Source organism: Carcharodon carcharias, chromosome 3 (genome assembly GCF_017639515.1).
Source record: "Carcharodon carcharias isolate sCarCar2 chromosome 3, sCarCar2.pri, whole genome shotgun sequence".
Classification (NCBI taxonomy): domain Eukaryota; kingdom Metazoa; phylum Chordata; class Chondrichthyes; order Lamniformes; family Lamnidae; genus Carcharodon; species Carcharodon carcharias.
In genome coordinates, this window is record NC_054469.1 from 63,868,647 (window position 1) to 63,887,508 (window position 18,862).

General features: G+C 39.7%; 1 protein-coding gene across 2 annotated transcripts in view; it reads right to left on the reverse strand.

Annotated features, from left to right (window-relative positions):
- Positions 1 to 8,623: 8,623 nt before the first annotated feature.
- LOC121276101 (voltage-dependent L-type calcium channel subunit beta-2-like) overlaps positions 8,624 to 18,862 on the reverse strand; it is a 118,475-nt gene continuing 108,236 nt past the window's right edge. For both annotated transcript variants that reach the window (XM_041184053.1, XM_041184052.1), the window contains exons 10-13: positions 18,681 to 18,832; positions 15,096 to 15,191; positions 11,525 to 11,710; positions 8,624 to 10,743 (exon numbers count right to left, since the gene is read on the reverse strand). In XM_041184053.1, the coding sequence (XP_041039987.1) occupies positions 10,246 to 10,743; positions 11,525 to 11,710; positions 15,096 to 15,191; positions 18,681 to 18,832 (932 nt within the window). In that variant the 3' untranslated portion in view covers positions 8,624 to 10,245. The remainder of the gene's footprint in view (positions 10,744 to 11,524; positions 11,711 to 15,095; positions 15,192 to 18,680; positions 18,833 to 18,862) is intronic.

Consider the following 18,862-nt stretch of genomic DNA (forward strand, 5'->3'; position numbering starts at 1 on the left):
TTGGTTCAAGTTTGGTAGCAAAATATTTCAACGAAATCACAATGCTTTTTGAAAGAAAAGTCTGCTTTTTTCATACCTAACTACAAATACTAATGTCCAAAATATTTTTAATAATTTGAGAATAAATATTCCACAACAGCATGATTAATATTATCAGACATTTTATTTTTACTGTATGTCTGAAATATTTGCTTCATAGGTTCAGCTTCTCAAAAGCCTGGGCTTCAAGTGGATATTTGTTCCCTAAAGCTTAGTCAAGTTAGGGAAAAACTGATGATCAATCTCCTTTGACGTCCTTGAGGAAGAGACAGCTGGCTGGTGCACCTAAGCTTCCAGAAAGCATTTGGTTGAGGCCCCTGTGGGAATTCAGGGTAAGATAGAAAACACCTAATACTTGTTAGAGGAGTTAGGCCAAGGTGAGGGTGAGGTGAATACGGAGTAGGGTACTCCCGTGCTCAGTTTTAAGGTCATGATTATTTCTAATTTACAGCAACAATTTGGACGTGGGCTAATGCAAATCGGCTAAATTTGTATATGATACCAAACTAGGAGGAGCAGTGGGAGATAGGGGCTGCTGAGAAATTACAGAATGAACTGGACTAAATATGAGAGGGCAGAATGATGGTAGCAAAAAATTACAGATGAGGTTCTGAAAGAAATAAAATGTAAAATATAATTGCCAACATAGGTAAAGAGCAGCATGAGATGTACATGATCACTTGTAAAATGCCTCGAAGAGATGTGGGAACTAGAGTAGTTTGGCAGGGTTAGGGTTAAAATTGATGTGGGGTGAAAAAGTATGACTAGATGAGCTTAGAAGAACTGGAGCATGACACTGCAGTTAGCAGAATTGTACCAAAAAAAAAAGTTGTGCGCCATAATGCAACCTAGATAGCATTGTCCAGTCAGGTTTAGACAAAGGGTTAGTGCTAGGGTTACATCAAATCATGTGGTCAAACCAAGGTGTGCTTTCGTGGAAAATGCAAATGATGAAATTTGTGTTCTTTGTTACTCAAAGCTTAGAAATAGCTTGGATTCATATCTTATGGATATAATAGATATATTTGCTTGTCTGTAATCGCGTACATGGTCATTATGGCACAGGAAGAGACCATTTGGCCCATCGAGTCTATGCCAGCTCTCAGAGCAATCCAGTTTGTCCAGTTACCCAGCTCTATTGCTGTGGCTCTAAGTTTATTTCCCTCAAGTACCCGTCAGTTTCTTTTTGAAATCATTTGTTTTCTCTTTTCCCACCACCCTCGCAGGCAGTGTGGTTCAGGTTATTACTACTCGCGGCGATTTAAAAAGGTTCTTCTTCACATCCTCCCTGCATATCTTGCCCAAAACCTTAAAAAGGTGTTCCCTAGTTCTTGTACAAATGGGAACAGCTTTTCTTTATCTACTTTGTCCAAACCTCTCGTAATCTTGTGAACATCTACCAAGTCTTCCTCTCCTCAGTCTCCTTTCCTCCAAGCAGAACCTCAGCTTTTCCAAACTAACCTCAGCCCTGAAACCATTCTGGTAAATTTCCCCTGCATCTCTCAAGAACCTTCACATCCTTTCTAAATTGTGATGACCAGATCTGGGTGCGATACTCTAAGGTCTAATCAGAGTTTTATAAAGGTTCAGCATAACTTCCCTGCTTTTGTACCCAATACCTGTTTTTGAAGTCCAAGTTCCCATATTCTTTGCTCGCCACTCTCTCTATATGTCCTGACACCTTCAAAGATCTAGACACATGAACCCTCAGGTTTCTCTGTCCTTGTACACTCTAGAACTGTGCTATTTAGTCTATATTGCCTCTCTGTATCCCTTCTGCAAAAATGCATCTCCTCACACTCCTCTGCCATTTGTCTGCCCATTCTGCTGGCTTATTTATGTCCTGTTGCAGTCAATTAGTATCATCCTTACTGTCAACCACACCCCAAAGTTTGTTATTGGCAAATTTCAAAATTTTACTCTCTCTTCCTATACATGTTAAAAGAATAGTGGCCCTAGCACTGAAAACCTTGGAGAATGCCATGGTATAGCATCCTCCACTCTGGGGAAAAAACAGCCATTTGCCATAACTCACTTTCTATCTTTAGTCCATTTTTATCCAGTGCTGACCCTCCTAATCCATGAGCCTCAATTTTGTTAACCAATCTTTTATGTGGTATTTTGTTAAAGGTTTTCTTAAAATCCATATAGACAACATCCACTGCATCCCCTTGATCAATTGTTTGTTACTTCAAAAAAATTCACTTGGATTGTCAAGCATGATTTGTCTTTTACAAATCCATGCTAACTCTTCTTAACCAATTCAAATCTCTCCGATTGCCCGTTGATTTTCTCCCTGATCATTGTTTCTAAAACCTTACCCACCACTGATGTTAAACTGATCAATCTGTAGTTACAAGGAATGTACATACACCTTTTCTTGAAAAAAAGTATTCAATTTGTCACTCTACAGTCCTCTGGTATCTCGCCTGTATCAGGGAAGATTGGAAGATTTTGACAAATCCCTCCATGTTCTCCATTCCTACTCCCTTTATCAACCTAGGATGCAAGCCATCTGTACAAAGCAAGTATAGCCAGCCTTCCCTGTATGCTCTATTAATTTTTAGCTCATCATTACTTCTGTGTTCAATAAATCTCTACTGTTAACTTATCTCATGTCTGAACCTTTTCCCTTAGGTCTGCAATCCTATATGGTGTTATTCTGTATCACAGAAGACTGTCATTCCATATGGGGCAAATCAAAACTCTACGTAGATTTCTCTTTAGTCTGGAGCCTGTTAAATTAGGTGATGGTTTCTGTATAATCAGACCCATGAATGACCAATAACGAGAAAGTTAATTCAGTGAATACATAAGACTCAAAAGTCAAGCAATTTATCTGATTTAAACTTGTTTATTTAGTGACCATTTTGACTTAAAATTTGCATCCCATCCCTAATTCCCCTTGAAAAGTTGGTTGTGAAGTTGGCCACTGCAGACCATATGGTGTAGATACACCTACAATGTTGTTTGGAAGGGAGTTCCAGGATTTTGTCTCAGCAACAGTGAAGAAACAGTGATATATTTCCAAATCAGGATGGGTTGTGGCTTGGTGAAGAACTTCCAGGTGGTGGTGATCCCATATATTTGCTGCCCTTGTCCTTCTAAGTAGTAGAGGTCGTGGGTTTGGAAGGTGCTGTTGAAGGACCTTGGTGAGTTGCTGCAGTGCATCTTGTAGATGGTACACACTGTTGCTACTGTGGAGGGAGTGGATGTTCAATGTGGTGGATGGGGTGCCAATCAAGTGGGCTGCTTCGTCCTGGATGGCACTGAGCTTCTTGAGTGTTGATGAGCTGCACTTGTCCAGGCACGTGGAAAGTATTCCATCATACTCCCAACTTGTGCCTTGTAGAGGGTGGACAGGCTTTGGGGAGTCAGGAGGATAGTTAGTCTTTGCAGAATTCCCAGCCTCTGACCTACTCTTGTAGCCACAGTATTTATAATGGCTGTTCCAGATCATTTTCTATTCAACGGTAACCCCAGGATGTTGATAGTGGGGGATTCTGTGACGGTAGTACCATAGAATGTCATTGGGAGATGGTTGAATTCTCTCACTGGAAATGGTCATTGCCTGGCACTTAAGTGGCACATAACATTTGCACCACACATCAGCCCAAGCCTGAAGGTTGTCCAAGTCTTGCTACATATGGACATGGACTGCTTCAATATCTGAGGAGTCGCAAATGGTGCTGAACATTGTGCAATCATCAGCAAACATCCCCACTTTCTGACCTAATGACGGAGGGAAGGTCATCAATGAAACAACTGAAGATGGTTGGGCCGAGGACACTACCCTGAGGACCCCCTGCAGTGATGTCCTGGGACTGAGATGATTGACCTCCAACAAGTACAACCATCTTCCTTTGTGCTAGGTATGACACCGACCAGTGGAGAGATTTCCCCCTGATTCCCGTTGACTCCAGTTTTGCTAGCGCATATTGATGCCACACACGGTCAAACACTGCATTAATGTCGAGGGCATTCGCTCTCACCTCACCTCTTGAATTCAGCTCTTCTGTCCAAGTTTGGATGAAGGCTGTAATGAGATCTGGAGCTGAGTGGGCCCAGCGGAACCCAAACTGAGCGTCAGTGGGCAGATTGTTTCGGAGTACATGCCGCTTGACAGCACTGTCAACAACACCTCTCATCACTTTGCTGTAGAGAGTAGAATGTTGGGGTGGTAATTGGCCAGGTTGAATCAGTCCTGCTTTTTGTGGACATACCTGGGCAGTTTTCCACATTGCCAGGTAGACGCCAGTGTTATTGCTGTACTGGAACAGCTTGGCCAAGTGTGCAGCTAGTTCTGGAGCACAAGTCTTCAGTACTATTCCTGGAATGTTGTCAGGGTCCATAGCCTTTCCAATAGCCAGCACCTTCAGCCATTTTGCTTGATATCACATGAGATGAAACAGATTGGCCGAGGAGAGGCATCTGTGATGCTGGGGACCTCTGGAGGAGGCTGAGATGCATCATTCATATGGCACTTCTGCCTGAAGATTGTTGCAAACGTTTCAGCCCTGTCTTTTGCACTGACGTGCTGAGCACCCCCATCATTGAGGATGGGGATATTGAAAGTTGTTTCATTAGTTGTTTAATTGTCCACCACCATTCATGACTGGTGGTGGCAGGACTGCAGTGCTTAGATCTGATTCTCTGGTTGTGAGATTGCTTAGCTCTGGCTATCACATACTGCTTTTGCTGTTTGGCATGCAACTAGTCCTGTGTTGCAGCTGCAGCAGACTGACACCTCATTTTTAGGTATGCCTGGTGCTATCATTTCATAAGGACTACACTACGCTTCTAAAAAATGGTTCGCTTTTGACAGTCCTCAAGACGAACTGAACTGCAAAGTATGAAAAAGACCACACAGTTCCATTAGGGAAAAAAAGCCTCAAGATTTTTACCTTCCTAAAATGTAAGGCATAACCAGGGAAATACAATTTGCACCAACCAGTCTCACTATTCTGGCTTCTTAAATCAATTGGGTCACCTTGGAGTCATTGTTCCAAGAATTACAATCATAACTTAACTAAACACAAAATGAAAGTATTCTTTAGTTTAGTGGTAACACCTGACATTTCTAACCTTTGAGTTAGAAATACTTAAGTATATAATTCAGACTGACATGTAAATGCAGTAGTGCTTTTGTTGGCAGAGCTGTGTTTCAGATGAGATGTTTAAGTAAAGCTCCATTTGCCTATTCAGGTGGGCATACAAATTCCTATGGTACTATTTGAATAGCAGGGGAGTTCTTCCAGTATCCTCGCCAACAGTAGTCCTCAAACAGAAACCCCAAAACAGATTAATCAGTTATTTATTGCTGTTTCCATCACCTTGCTGTGTGCAAATTGGTGCCGAATTTGCCTACAGTACACCAATGGCTACCCTTCAAAAATTATTCAATTGCTGTGAAATGCTTTGGAATATCTGAATATTTGAAAAACACCTTTGATTTTTCAGTCACAGTCAAAACCTATTACTACTGAAGAATGTTGACTTCATTGGTGGGAGGAGCCATCTACATTCTAGTGACTCCATATTAATGGCTCGATGAATGGTCGGTGAAATAGAGAGCTGACCCAAATTCACTACTAGTTTGTGCATTGAAAACTCTGCAGGCTTGCTTTCCAATTGAATAGGCCACATTCTGTTCCCACTAGGTAGATTCATAAGGGAGTCAATTTCCTTGGAACTTTTAGGTTGTTGTAACTTTGATGGAAGTTGTGACAGTAGAACAGGGGTACATCTGAGGAAATTCAACCGCTAGCCATTTGAGCCATCTAAGCCATGTAATCAGAGCAGAAACACTAATGATCTTATGGGACTGATAATTAAGGACTCTTCAATTTATTGGCCTTCAGTTTTCCTATAATCTCCTCTCCTAAGGGAAGTAACTTTTTGGTGGAGTACAGTTCTAAAACATCAAACAACATGTTTAATATTGAGCCTAGATGGTGAGAGTTTATCAGGGTGGAGGAAGAGGAACTTAAGCCTACTCTGATGATGTCTTTAACTGATATCCACACATCCTTCCTGCAGGGTTCACTGGATAACGATCATTCAAGAGTCAGTCATTATGGCATGGAAGAAGGCCATTCACCCCTTTGAGTTTCTGCCGGCTCTCTGTACAGCAATCCAATCAGTACCATTCCCCTGCTCTATCTCCGTGGCCTCAATGATTTAACCCTCACTCGCCCAGATGAAGAAGTTCCACCACTATTTACCATCAATTGATCACAGGTCAATGATCAAACCAGGTCCTTCCTGTTCCAGTTAAAGCCATAAGCAAGGCTCCATAAACTAGCTGAGGGGTTTTGAAACAAATCAACATGGATTTCAAGCTCGACATACTTTTGATGCAGTTTTTGTATTTGAAGGAGGAACTAATTTGAACACATTCATATGAAACAATAAGTTGTGACCAAAGTACAGTCTTATGTTCAGCAGTATTCATATTTGCACATACAATCAAGGTGGACTGATATTTCAGTTTCCCGATAGGTTTCTGTAAAACAAGCCTCAAAATTCTATTTAGATAGATGGTTCCATACAGCAAGCCATCTGTCAAACATGTTAGGTGGCAATAAATAGGCCCATGCCAATTAAAGTGAAGGAGTTGTTTATTGTGAATGACACATTATACTATAATTAGAACCATTTATTTTATAATAGCTGAAAAAATGAGTAGTCCTAAAATGAAAGTAATATTTGGGGCTATGCCACAAGATGACAATTGCAATGATATTTCAGATGAGTACAAGTCAGTGATGTATTTTGATCACAAATTCATAGTGACTGCACAATGGTTGAGCAACACATTTGCTGATGTATTGCAGACTAAAGCACAGTCCTGGGAGGATCTTGTTCTTCTGTTACAACCAGTCCAGTATTAGATCATATGTAGTAAGCGAATGTGTCACGACAGGTGTTAGGTTAAAGACTACAGTCGGAAATTTGGGAGTGATTTCCTCATACTACCAACCTCAACCACATCAGTATGTGAAGATGCTGAACAAAGGTCCAGTCTCTCCCCAGGGGAAATTGTTGGCTTCTAACTCCACTCAACTACTTCCTAATGGTTATCTGCATAGGATGGGCAGAGGGCCACTGGCAGATCTTTCTGCCTTTTGTTATAGGTGCTGCTTCCTGAAGAAAAGGGAAAATTTGGTACCACCAGCAAAAGGAATCAAGAATGAAAATATCACATTCAAATGGGCATGATACTGTTACACATAAGAAATTGCAGGACCATAAATTGGTAATCTTTAATTTGCATTTTCTTATAATTTATACAGTTAACAAGTTTGTTTTTCAAACTCAAGATTCAGTTATTCGAAGACCAACATAACATTGCTGTGAAGAGCTTCAAGCATCCTTTGAGGTTTTCATTATTAGAAATTATGAATGGCTGATAGTGTTACCCTGTAATTCCATTTGATGCTTTTTAAAATGTCACCTATACCCAGGATAGAAGTGTCAAATTACTGTGCCTCTATACATGATATAGTTTTAAACCAGGGATGTTTCTTTTCCCCCCATTTTCAAATCTAGATCCACTTTGTTCCTTCTACTGTAGATGATGTAACTACATTTTATCACCTCAGAACAGGTTCATTATAAATAATTGAACAGTTGATACTATTTCAGGTAGTCAGGTTATGAAAACTGTTATGGCGTTTATGTTATTTAGTGGCTGTGTCTCATTGGCAAGAGGACAGATTGGACAATAGGGTATAGAGATCAGCATGTTTGTTTCATCACAATAGACAGAAAAGTTAAACAGCACAAATCAGGTGCACAATAATATTCACATCCAGTTATTTGAAACAAAAACAATAAATGCTGGGAAGTGCTTAGAAGGTCTGAAAGTAGCTGTGGAAAGAGAACAAACTGGCTTCAGGTTGATGACCTTTCATCAGAACCCAAGGGCACTGACCTGAAACGTTAACTCTGTTTCTCTCTCCACAGATGCTCTCAGCTCTGCTGAGCATCTCCCGCATTTTTTGTTCCAGATATCTCCAGTTATTTGAGTTGCTCTCCCGTTGAGCAAGTAACTGTACTGAGAACACAAGACATGTAAAATTTTCTTTATATTAAAAGAAATATGAACTCAGCAGAACAGGTTCCAAAATAAGTTCACCTTGGACTAAAAACTAATGCATGACTCAGTGCTGTATTGACTCAAGTGCTTAGGTATCATTGGTTTGTGTCCATAGAGCATCTTAGAAACAGTGCACCTGTAATTAATTGGACTGGAGTGATTCTGTCCCAAATTGTTCTCAGTTTAACTTTTCCTCTCCTAAAGGCACTGACTCATGCTAGGATATGGTTCTACGGTACCCCTCTGATATCTCACTTATTTATCCACTAACACATCAGGAGAGCTGGAGTATTTCTAAGGTGCACTGGTAATTATGTCAAATTTACATTATATACACACACTCAGACTAAAGGTTCTGACTGAAAGATATTCTCCTACGAAGTACCCATTAATACAAACTAATCTCTTACCACGTGTTTGCCATTGAAAGTTTTACAAATGCAAAATCCAAGACCTCCAAACACCAGAGTTCAGGGTTAGCTCTTTGTTCTGCAAATGTTTATTTTTTTACACATAATCCCAATGCACATTCGGTCAATAGCTGCATCCAAATCAGGCCTCCTACAACAAAAGTAGGAAATTAAAAGAGTGGAAAAAAGTGCTGTAAATGCAGCAACAGATCTGAAATCCATTTGTTACTTGGAAGAAAATGAATAATTTGGTGGTTGAAGCAGAGAATGAACAGCTTATGTGCCAGAACATTTATCATTTTGTGTATGTTGAAACATGAAGGAAAAGCAGTAACCTATTTCAGGCAAAGTGATTGGAAGTATGTAGGCATGTGTATGTGCATATATGTGGGTGCGTGTATGCATGTGTATATGTATCTCTTCATTACATAACAGAAACAATGGAACATTGTTCCTGTTTATGAAATGGCCTTTCTACATGTTAACATGTACAGCCATCATTTGTACAGTTAAATAAATAACTCCATTAAACAGTGCAACAAGATCACCTACTGTCAATATCTACAAAGGCAATTATGAATTTTATATATATATATATATACAAATGCTTACAAACTGGATTTTGAAAATAAATTTCACAAATGTGCATATACAGTAACCAGAACAGCTTATCTTTATGCCCATTAAGCAATAAGACAAAGCCATTTGGGAAAGTTGGATAGTTTTTAAACAAAAGAAAAATATAACAGAACCCTCAGGCAATAACTAAACAAAAAATATCATGTAACTTACATAATATTCAATATTTGGTATATAACTTAGATGTATCAAGTAAATTGCTCACTGCCTCGTCAGTTAAAACTATTCATTTTACAAAAAACCTAAACAATATATGTCTATATATATTATATATTTAATTTCCCACCCCAATGATCGATGATATATGCATCTGTGTTCTGAATTTTAAAAGCTAGGGAGAGGAAAAAATGACAACTGTATCAACTACAAATTTTCCAAAATAGGCCAATTGTAGTTGGCATGATTAAAAAGGAAATACATCATTTGGACTCTGAAGCAGATATTGTGACTAAAACTATATTCTTTTTTAAAATGATATCCAAATGCTGCGTACAAATAGAATGATACTCCATATACAGTACATAGTACCTGTACTTAGAAAATATTTTTTCCTTAATTAACTCTGATGTGTAAGGCAAGACTAGATTCCCCAATCCCACCCCAACTACTGACATAAGCCAGAGTGGTCTTTAAACATATAAAGATTTCTTTTAAAAACAAAAGTTGTGCATGCAGAAATTAAACTTTTGAGGAAAAAGAATTGGTAAACTACAGTATAAGCTGATCCAACCTTTCCTGAATATCCAGGAAAATTATTTTTTCCCCAAACATATGTTGCTTAAGAACATTAACAGTAGTTTGATAGCAACAGTTATTGTTCAGCCAGCAGCAATCAAAACCAAACCAAAACATTAAGAGCACAGTACCACACTAGCAGATCTGTAATTGTACCATGTTTTAAAATGAAACATATTGAATCTATTTCCATGCTGCCTCAGCAACAACTGTATGAAATCTCAAGTGTACAATAACCTTTACAGACGGATCAGGTAAATATATACTTTATCTTTTACACACATAAACTAAAGGGGACACAGAGGAGCCATGTAAGCAGAGTTATTGACGGATGTACACATCCTGGTTCCACTCGCCCACATCATTCCTTTTTTTGGACGCAACATCCCCATCTTTTTCAAAATATTGATCCTTTGATTTATGCCGACTGCGCTGTTTGTTGCGTTCATTATGATCCTGTTCTCGGTCTCGTTCCTTAGAACGATGCCGTGACTCTCTGTGCCTGTGGGTGCCATCACCTTGGGATTCTTCTGTATGATTGTGGACCTGTTTTGAGCTGTAATGATCACCAGGACTATCCGTATAATCATCCTTTGGTTCAATATACACAGAATCCCTGCTGCCTTTGATATCAGAGTCAAATGTTTCTTGTCTCTCTAGGCCTCGACTTGCAGCGCTCCGGTGGTTATGATGCTTTGCAGAGGAAGAAGTTCGATGTTGGGACTTTTTCACTGGTTCCGGTGGCTTCTCTTCCTCTTGGGAAGCAGCTCTCTCGGGTCCCGAATGGGGCTGTTTCTGCTCTCCCTGTTTTTGTTCACCCTGGTTAGTACCACACCATGCAACAATCCAGTTAGTGAGAATTTCACAATTCAAAAAATACTTCCTTAGTCTGATTAATTTACAAGTTGAAGAGGCATGCATTATACACACCCCAGATTTCACTTAAAATATAATAAAATTAATGCCTGCTTTTACTAACATTTGTAGTATAATAAGCATTTTCACTTGGTTACTGAAGCAAATAAATTACTGCCAAAGTGCCTTCAAATAAAACAACCCAAATGTTAATTTAATATTGTGAAACTAATAGTGAAAATTGTTAAAATAAATTAAATGTTATTGTCTTAAGGGTACTATTCAGCATGAACTTAATTCTACACCCTTCTTCAAACATCAACATACTGACCCCCACACTGATGGTTATGAATGCTTTTTAAATAAGCATGCAGCCTCCAAAACACAAGTCTATGATGTCTATTTCATATTGGGGTCAAGAAACCCCCATGTGAGAACAAAGACTAATGGAATTTTGCTTTAACCACTCAATATACTCCTTTGTTAGTTTTACTTTGATTCATCACAACCACCACAACCAGGGTTAAATGACTTTCTCATGCAAAACTGTTGCCCATTAGGAGATACTGGCAAAAGAAAGACTATTTTTCAATAAAGCTTGGTTTAGATTCTATCCTGAAACCGGAAGGTAATTAAATGTCTTCATCTCTAGTGCAACGTGATTGTCACAAATCTCTTTGCTTTTTCCATCTTTGTCTGCCTCCCAGAAATGAAGGTTAGGTTGGAGGGAAGCAAGAACTTGTACCTGTAGATTGGAGACTGGTGCTGGGCTTGTAGGAAGAGCTGCAGTGGCCATTGTACGGCTGAGGAGAGGATTGGGAGGATTGCTGCTAGGAGGGTGGGTGGCTCTCCAGTAAGCTTCTAGGTAGTCAGACAGGTGCTCACAGGCATCTTCCAGCTGATTTTCATCCAGAATTACATCAAACAATTCCTACAGAAAAGGGCAGAATTTTTAAGATCTATTTCTTTAAACAAGAAAATATTTGAAAGCAAGTTGTGCTTTGTTGAGACAATAATAGCATATTTCATCTTCAATTATTTGATGTACTTGATACATTAAAAATTACCATGACCGATGTTATGTTGTGACACGTTACATGTGTTCATATCAAATTCTACTCTTAATTGCATTAGTAGAAATTACATCCATTTCAAATTGATTTGCACCTTTGGTAGAGTAACAGTCATTTCTACCTAGCATCTGATTTAACCAATCACTTGTATCAAATCTTATTTTAATAAAGTTAATATTCTGAGCTTCAATGAGGGGCATTGGAATGAAAACTGTTATAACAGGCTTTAAATGTTTGTAATTAATATTTTACTTTATTCCATTCAACTTTCTGTAAGCAAAAGATAAAAGGGAAAAATTGTCATAAATTCCTCCGTACTTGTTCACCCTTCTAGTTGTTTCCTTTCACATTCTTAACTTTGTTCTTCCACACAGAAACAAATACTGCACACATCTCTTGGCAAAGACAGACATTTTCATGGACATGAAACAAGAAAGGTTACAAACGAAGAGAAGAGCTGAAAGGGTTAAATTATGTGGGCAGATTGCGTAAGCTTGCTTTGTATTCCTTTGAGTTTAAAGGGTGTTTAAAATAATTAAGGAATTCAATAGGGTATATCAAGATAAACTTTTTTTGTGGTACGGGAATCAAGATCTTGGGCCACAATATTAAAATTAAATCTAGACAATTTAAGAGTGAAATCAAGGAAGCACACTTTCACACAAAACGTATTGGAAATTTTGAAACCAGCTCCTCCAAAACACTGTTGTTGGGCAAATTGAAATTTTCAAGATTGAGATTGCTAGAATTTTGTTGAGTAAGGGGTAGGGAACAAAGAAAAGTAAATAGAGTTGTGCTGCAGTTCCGCCAAAGATCTAACTGAATGGCAGAACAGATTCAAGGGGGATGAAATGACCACCTACTGAATTGAAATTAACTAGGGCATCATTCACTTCTGCAGGCAAAAGGCTGTGGCCAGTCCAAAATGTGGGAACATACTTTTCAATATAGCACTCTCAGTTCAGTTTCATGAGTGAAGTTTGGGTAAGAATGTCATGTGCCAGTTTCCCACTTCTAAAGGGATCATTTTTTAGGCATCCTCTTCAGGCATTAAACAACTTAATTATGGTTACAAAGGTCTAACACATGTTAAAGGACCTCTTTATAAGATTAGTTATCCATGAGTAGAGCAGGAATTATGTCAGTAATAAAAGGTAATGATTAAGTATGTTTTTTAAAATTGTATGAAGACAGGAGGAGCAGGAGTAGTCTCCCAACTTTAGTCTTGCTGATCACCCACATCCTGAATCAACCTGTGGGCCACTGCCAGGAGCCTGAATTAATTTTTCTTGTGAGATGAGCCGCATATGTATGCTGACCTCAGATTTCTGTTTGGTTTTGTGCTAATCATGGAAACAGGTCCAAACACAATCTTGGTATCATCTCACTGCTACTTCCTGGTTTACTTTGTTCTTTCTTTCATTATTTTCTACATTTTGGATATCCTTTTCTATGAGTCTTGATGCTCCAGTTTAATTTTCCAAAGTTATAAAAACATTATCAGTATCTTAGCATTCTCCATTAAGTATCCTTCAGAGGCTGACAGGTCATGTAAACAGGGTGACGCCAATTTTCACAATACTTCTTATTTCAGCTGTTGTTAGCTTACAAATGGACAGGATGATTCAGACAGCACTTGAGAGAGAAAGACAGGCTGGCAATTTCCTTAGAGTAGCTCCCACTGTGATGCTTTAACGTTTTATACAAGTTTCAGATGCACTCCTGGCAAAAATATAGTAGAAGAGTGGAAAGGAAATTCCCATTTGCATTGTAGCAAATATGAAGAAGGATTACACCCAGAACATTGAGCTGGATCTTGCTGAACCTCACTATGTACACTGTTACTTAGACTTTTCCTGGACCCTGTGTTGTAACCTGCTGGAATTGCAAACTGATAAAAGCGTAGCAAAGGCAGTGGGGCATCTGTGAATTTAGTGAATGGTGAGACCAACACTTCTTAAACAATGAGATTTACGATTTAAGAAAGATACAAAGGATGGAGAGAGAGAGAGAAAGAATTAGAGTCAAATCAGCTAGAGGGAGAGAAATAAAGAGAAAAGGAAAGATTTGATTAAAAGGGAAAAAGGAAAAGTAAGAATTTAAAAAAATAAACAATTTTAATTTTTATGAAAATTTTGAACAATAATTTATTACATGCAAGAATATGATTGATCACTTCAAATTGTTCTCTTTCTGAGCCAGAGGTTGATTAGCATTCTATTCACAATTATCATGTCATTAAAAGGGTGCTTAATCTTTTAATTACTAGATTTAAATTTCTGCAGTGAGTTTAATGTGCAATTAAATCCAAATCCAGCAAGATTTTAAAGAGTAACAGGGAGGCTAAGGGAAATATGCTGTTTGTGGCATGAATCGAAATTCTGGAAATTTCTGTTAGTCTCCTGAATCTGCACGTTAAGAATGGTGCGCTGTTATTTTTCCAGCAACACCCAGCCCATTAAATTTCATTATGCCATGCCAAATGCTGATTGACCTCTTGTCCACATACAGCTAATTTGTTTCTAAGACTTCCAGAAATTTTAAAAAAATCACCCCTCTTGCCTTCTGCCATCATCTCTTTTGTCGTTTAAGATCTCCTGTCTTGCACCCTACCACGGACCTTCTCTTTTGCTCTCTCCTGCTCTTTCTCTCTCTCTCTCTCCGTACTTGCATAAAACCTGTAACATCCTTAACTTCTTCCAGTTCTGATGAACGTCATTGACCTGAAATGCTAGCTGGAATTTTATGGTCCCCCCCCCCACCCCCAACCCCACTTATCCTGCTTTAAGGGCACTGGGCCATTGAGGTACCCTCTCCCTGCAACTGCAGTTTCACCAGTGGCCACCACTAGCAGTGCTGTGGCTGAGGCCGAACTGCTGGCCCTTGATTAGGCCACCAAACTTAAGTGGATGGCAGCCCTGGTGGCAGCCACTTAATTAGCCAGGGCTGGCAAAATGCAGCCCTGGGTCCTGCCATCCACCAAATCAGGGTCACCTCCTGCTTTCAACCTTGATGGCAGGTCATCTACCCTCACAAGAAGATTTAGCCCACCTGTTTCTCTCTCCCCAGATACTGTCAGACCTGCTGAGTAATTCCAGCATTTTCTGTTTCCTACACGGCATGCCCAACCTCAAGAAGTGATGTGAAAAAGTTGATCAATTGGCCTTCAAGAATTAAATATAATAAATTCCAATAAATAAATGTGTGCAATCTTTGAAGGAAAAAAAGATTAAAATTACTCACGGGAGGGCACTGCGCCAGTTTGTCTGCTGCAACCATCTGGACATTCAGGTGTTTAGCCTGGGATTTTCCTCTGGATTTTATTAATCTCTGCAAAACCTACATACATGGTAAAATGGGAAGATTATAAAGTTAGTACTTAGAAAACAGTCAAGTACCTGTCCAAACTGATTTTAAAAAGTGACTCCTCCTCCTCACCAACCCCCCCCGACCATCCCCCGCGCAGCCTCCTCCTCCCACCCCCACCCCCACGCAGCCAACATGGATTTATGAAAGGGAAATCATGTTTGACAAACCTAGTGGAATTTTTTGAGGATGTAACTAGCAGAGTAGGTAAGGGAGAACCTGTGGATGTGGTGTATTTGGAGTTTCAGAAAGCTTTTGATATAGTCCCACGTAACAGGTTAGTGTGTAAAATTAAAGCACATGGGATTGGGGGTAATATATTGGCATGCATTGGGAATTGGTTAGCAGAGAGTAGGAATAAATGGGTCTTTTTCGGAGTGGCAGGCGGTGATTAGTGGGGTACAGCAGGGATCAGTGCTTGGGCCCCAACTATTTACAATATATATTAATCATTTGGATGAAGGGACCAAATGTAATATTTCCAAATTTGCTGACGACATAGAACTTGGTGGGAATATGAGTAATGATGAGGGTGTTAAGAGGCTTCAAGGCAATTTAGATAGGTTGAGTGAGTGGGCAAATACATGGCAGATGCAAAATAATGAATAACGTGGATAAGAGTGAAGTTATCCACTTTGCTGGGAAAAACAGAATGGCAGAGTATTATTTAAATGGTGATAGATTGGGAACTATTGGTGTACAAGGGGACCTGGGTGTCTTTGTACACCAAACGCTGAAAGCAAGCATGCAGGTACAGCAAGCAGTTAAGATGGCAAATAGTACACGGGCCTTAATTGCGACAGGATTTGAGTAGGAACATAGGAACAGGAGAAGGCCATTCAGCCTATCGAGCCTACTCCGCCATTCAATAAGATCATGGCTGATCGAACACTTCAATGCCTTTTACCCAACCTATCCCTATAACCCTTTAAATTATTGTTAATCAGAAGTCGATTAATCTCTACCTTAAACTTACTCAATGACTGAGCTTCCACAGCCCTCTGGAGTAGAGAATTCCGAAGATTCACAACCCTCTGAATAAATTTCTTTTCATCTTGATCTTAAGTAGCTTCCCCCTTGTTTTGAAATTGTGTCCCCTGGTTCTAGCCTCCCCATCTAGGGGAAACATCTTACCTCCATCTACCCTGTCCATTCCTTTAAGTTAAAAGCAAAAAACTGCGGATGCTGAAAATCCAAAACAAAAACAAAAATAAAAATACCTGGAAAAACTCAGCAGGTCTGACAGCACCTGCGGAGAGGAATACAGTTAACGTTTCAAGTCCATATGACTCTTCAACAGAACTGTTGAAGAGTTATACGGACTCGAAATGTTAACTGTATTCCTCTCCGCAGGTGCTGTTATTCCTTTAAGTACTTTGTAGGTTTCAATGAGATCATCTCTCCTTCTTCGAAACTCTAGAGAATAAAGGCCCAGTTTCCCCAATCTCTCTTCATAAGACAGGCCCGCCATCCCCAGAACAAGGCTGGTGAACCTTCATTGCCATCCCTCTATGGCAATAATAACCTTTGAGGTAAGGGGACCAAAACTGCACACAGTCCTCCAGGTGCGGTCTAACCAAGCTTCTATACAACTGAAGCAAGACTTCACTACTCCTGTACTCAAATCCTCTTGTGATAAAGGTGAACGTTCCATTAGCCTTCCCAGTTGCCTGCTGCACCTGCACGTTAGCTTTCAGTGACTTATTCACAAGGATACCCGGGTCCCTTTGTACATCTACACTTTCTAATCTCTTACCATTTAGGAAATACTCTGCACATCTGTTCCTTCTACCAAAGTGGATATTTTTCCACATTATATTCCATCTGCCAGGAGCAAGGATGTCTTACTGCAGCTGTACAGGGCCTTGGTGAGACCATAACTGGAGTCTTGTGTACAGTTTTGGTCTCCTTACCCAAGAAAGAATATATTTGCCATAGAGGGAGTGCAGTGAAGGTTCACCAGACTGATTCCTGGGATGGCAGGATTGCCGTATGAGGAGAGATTGTGCTGACCAGGCCTGTATTCAGTGGAGTTTAGATGAATGAGAGGAGATCCCATTGAAACATATAAAATAATGACAGGGCTGGACAGATTGGATGAGGGATAATATTTCCTCTGGTTCAGGTGTCTAAAACAAGGGGTCACAAACCACGATATGGGGTAGGCCAATTAGGACTGAGATGAGGAGAGACTTCTTCACTCAGAGGTTGATGAACCTATAGAATTCTCTACCACAGGAGGCTGTGGAAGCCAAGTCACTGAATATATTTAAAAAGGACATAGATATATTTCTAGACTCTAAAGGCATCAAGGGGTATGGGAGACAACGGGAGTATGGTGTTGAGATAGAGGATCAGTCACAATCATATTGAATGGTGGAGCAGACTCGAAGAGCCAAATGACCTACTCCTGCTCCTATTTTCTATAAAGTATTCTCCATTACAATAGAATATCAAGTATAAAACAGTCTCTTTGTAGTAAAAAACTTGAGTATTGCTGGAAAAAAAGAGACATGCTTTTGAAGCTTTTCGGCTTGCATTCATCGAGGCAGACGCAAAAATACCAAATTTCAAAGGGAACACCAATTTATACCTCATGAAAAAAGGGTACAGGTTGGTTGGCAAGTGGTTGCTGGCTGAGGTATTGCCATGGAGAATGCACCAGGGAACAGTTATCCCTCAAACTTTTGTTTAAGTTCTCTGCCTTTTTTGAATTTAAAAATCTTAGAGGACAACTATAAAACAGTGATATCAGTGGAATGTTTTTTGCACATATCTAACTTTACTTGGGCTGAACCTAGCCAGTTTTGCTTATTCAGCTAATTCCCGGTTTTTAGGCCAGGCCAGAAATTGATGTCTGCCCCAAATTGAGGGCGAGAAGCTGCTCACTGCTGGGGAACTTAACAAGGGTGTAGCAACATAAATTCCTTGCAATGTAGCCATATTGCACTTTAGAAGGACAGAAATAATTTATCCAAGGCCTCGGGATGTTGGTGGCTATCCCTTTACAGATCCTCCAATCCGAAATGTCAGCCCTCATCCTCAACTATCAGTTTCCATTGGCAGTTGGTGGAACCCTGGGAAATGATGCAAGGATTACGATGCAATTCCCGTGTAATTGACATACATTTTACTTTTCAGACAACTACTTCTGGTCAGTTTCAGATGTTTACCTGCTTGAAGTCTAGAGGTGCAGTTGTACCCTGGTGTGCATATACACACACACCCTAGTATGCTTAGTGTGCAGGGTAGTATTTGGTATCATTTTCTAATAAATGTAGTGATCTCGATCTTTGCACTTGAAAAGTTAATCACTGCCTTTGAAATCTTGTTTAAAAAAACCCTAACTCCGTCCACAGCTGATAGGCCTTGTAAAATTATGTAGGTTGATGCTAGCAGCATCAAGGGAAAATGCAAAAAAAACAAATCCAAGTTGAAGCCAAAAAGCAGGTGTCACTTTACCTTTGGAGAGGAAATCTTCACGTAGACTATCACAGGAGCCAAAGAGGTTTTACCCAACTGAGCCGGATGGTTGATTGTATCTGCATCAAGGACTACTAACTGCAGTGTTCTTGCTAGTTCAAAAATCCGCTCTATTTCACACTGGACTTCAGCTGCAGGTCAAGAAACAGGAACAGGTCAAG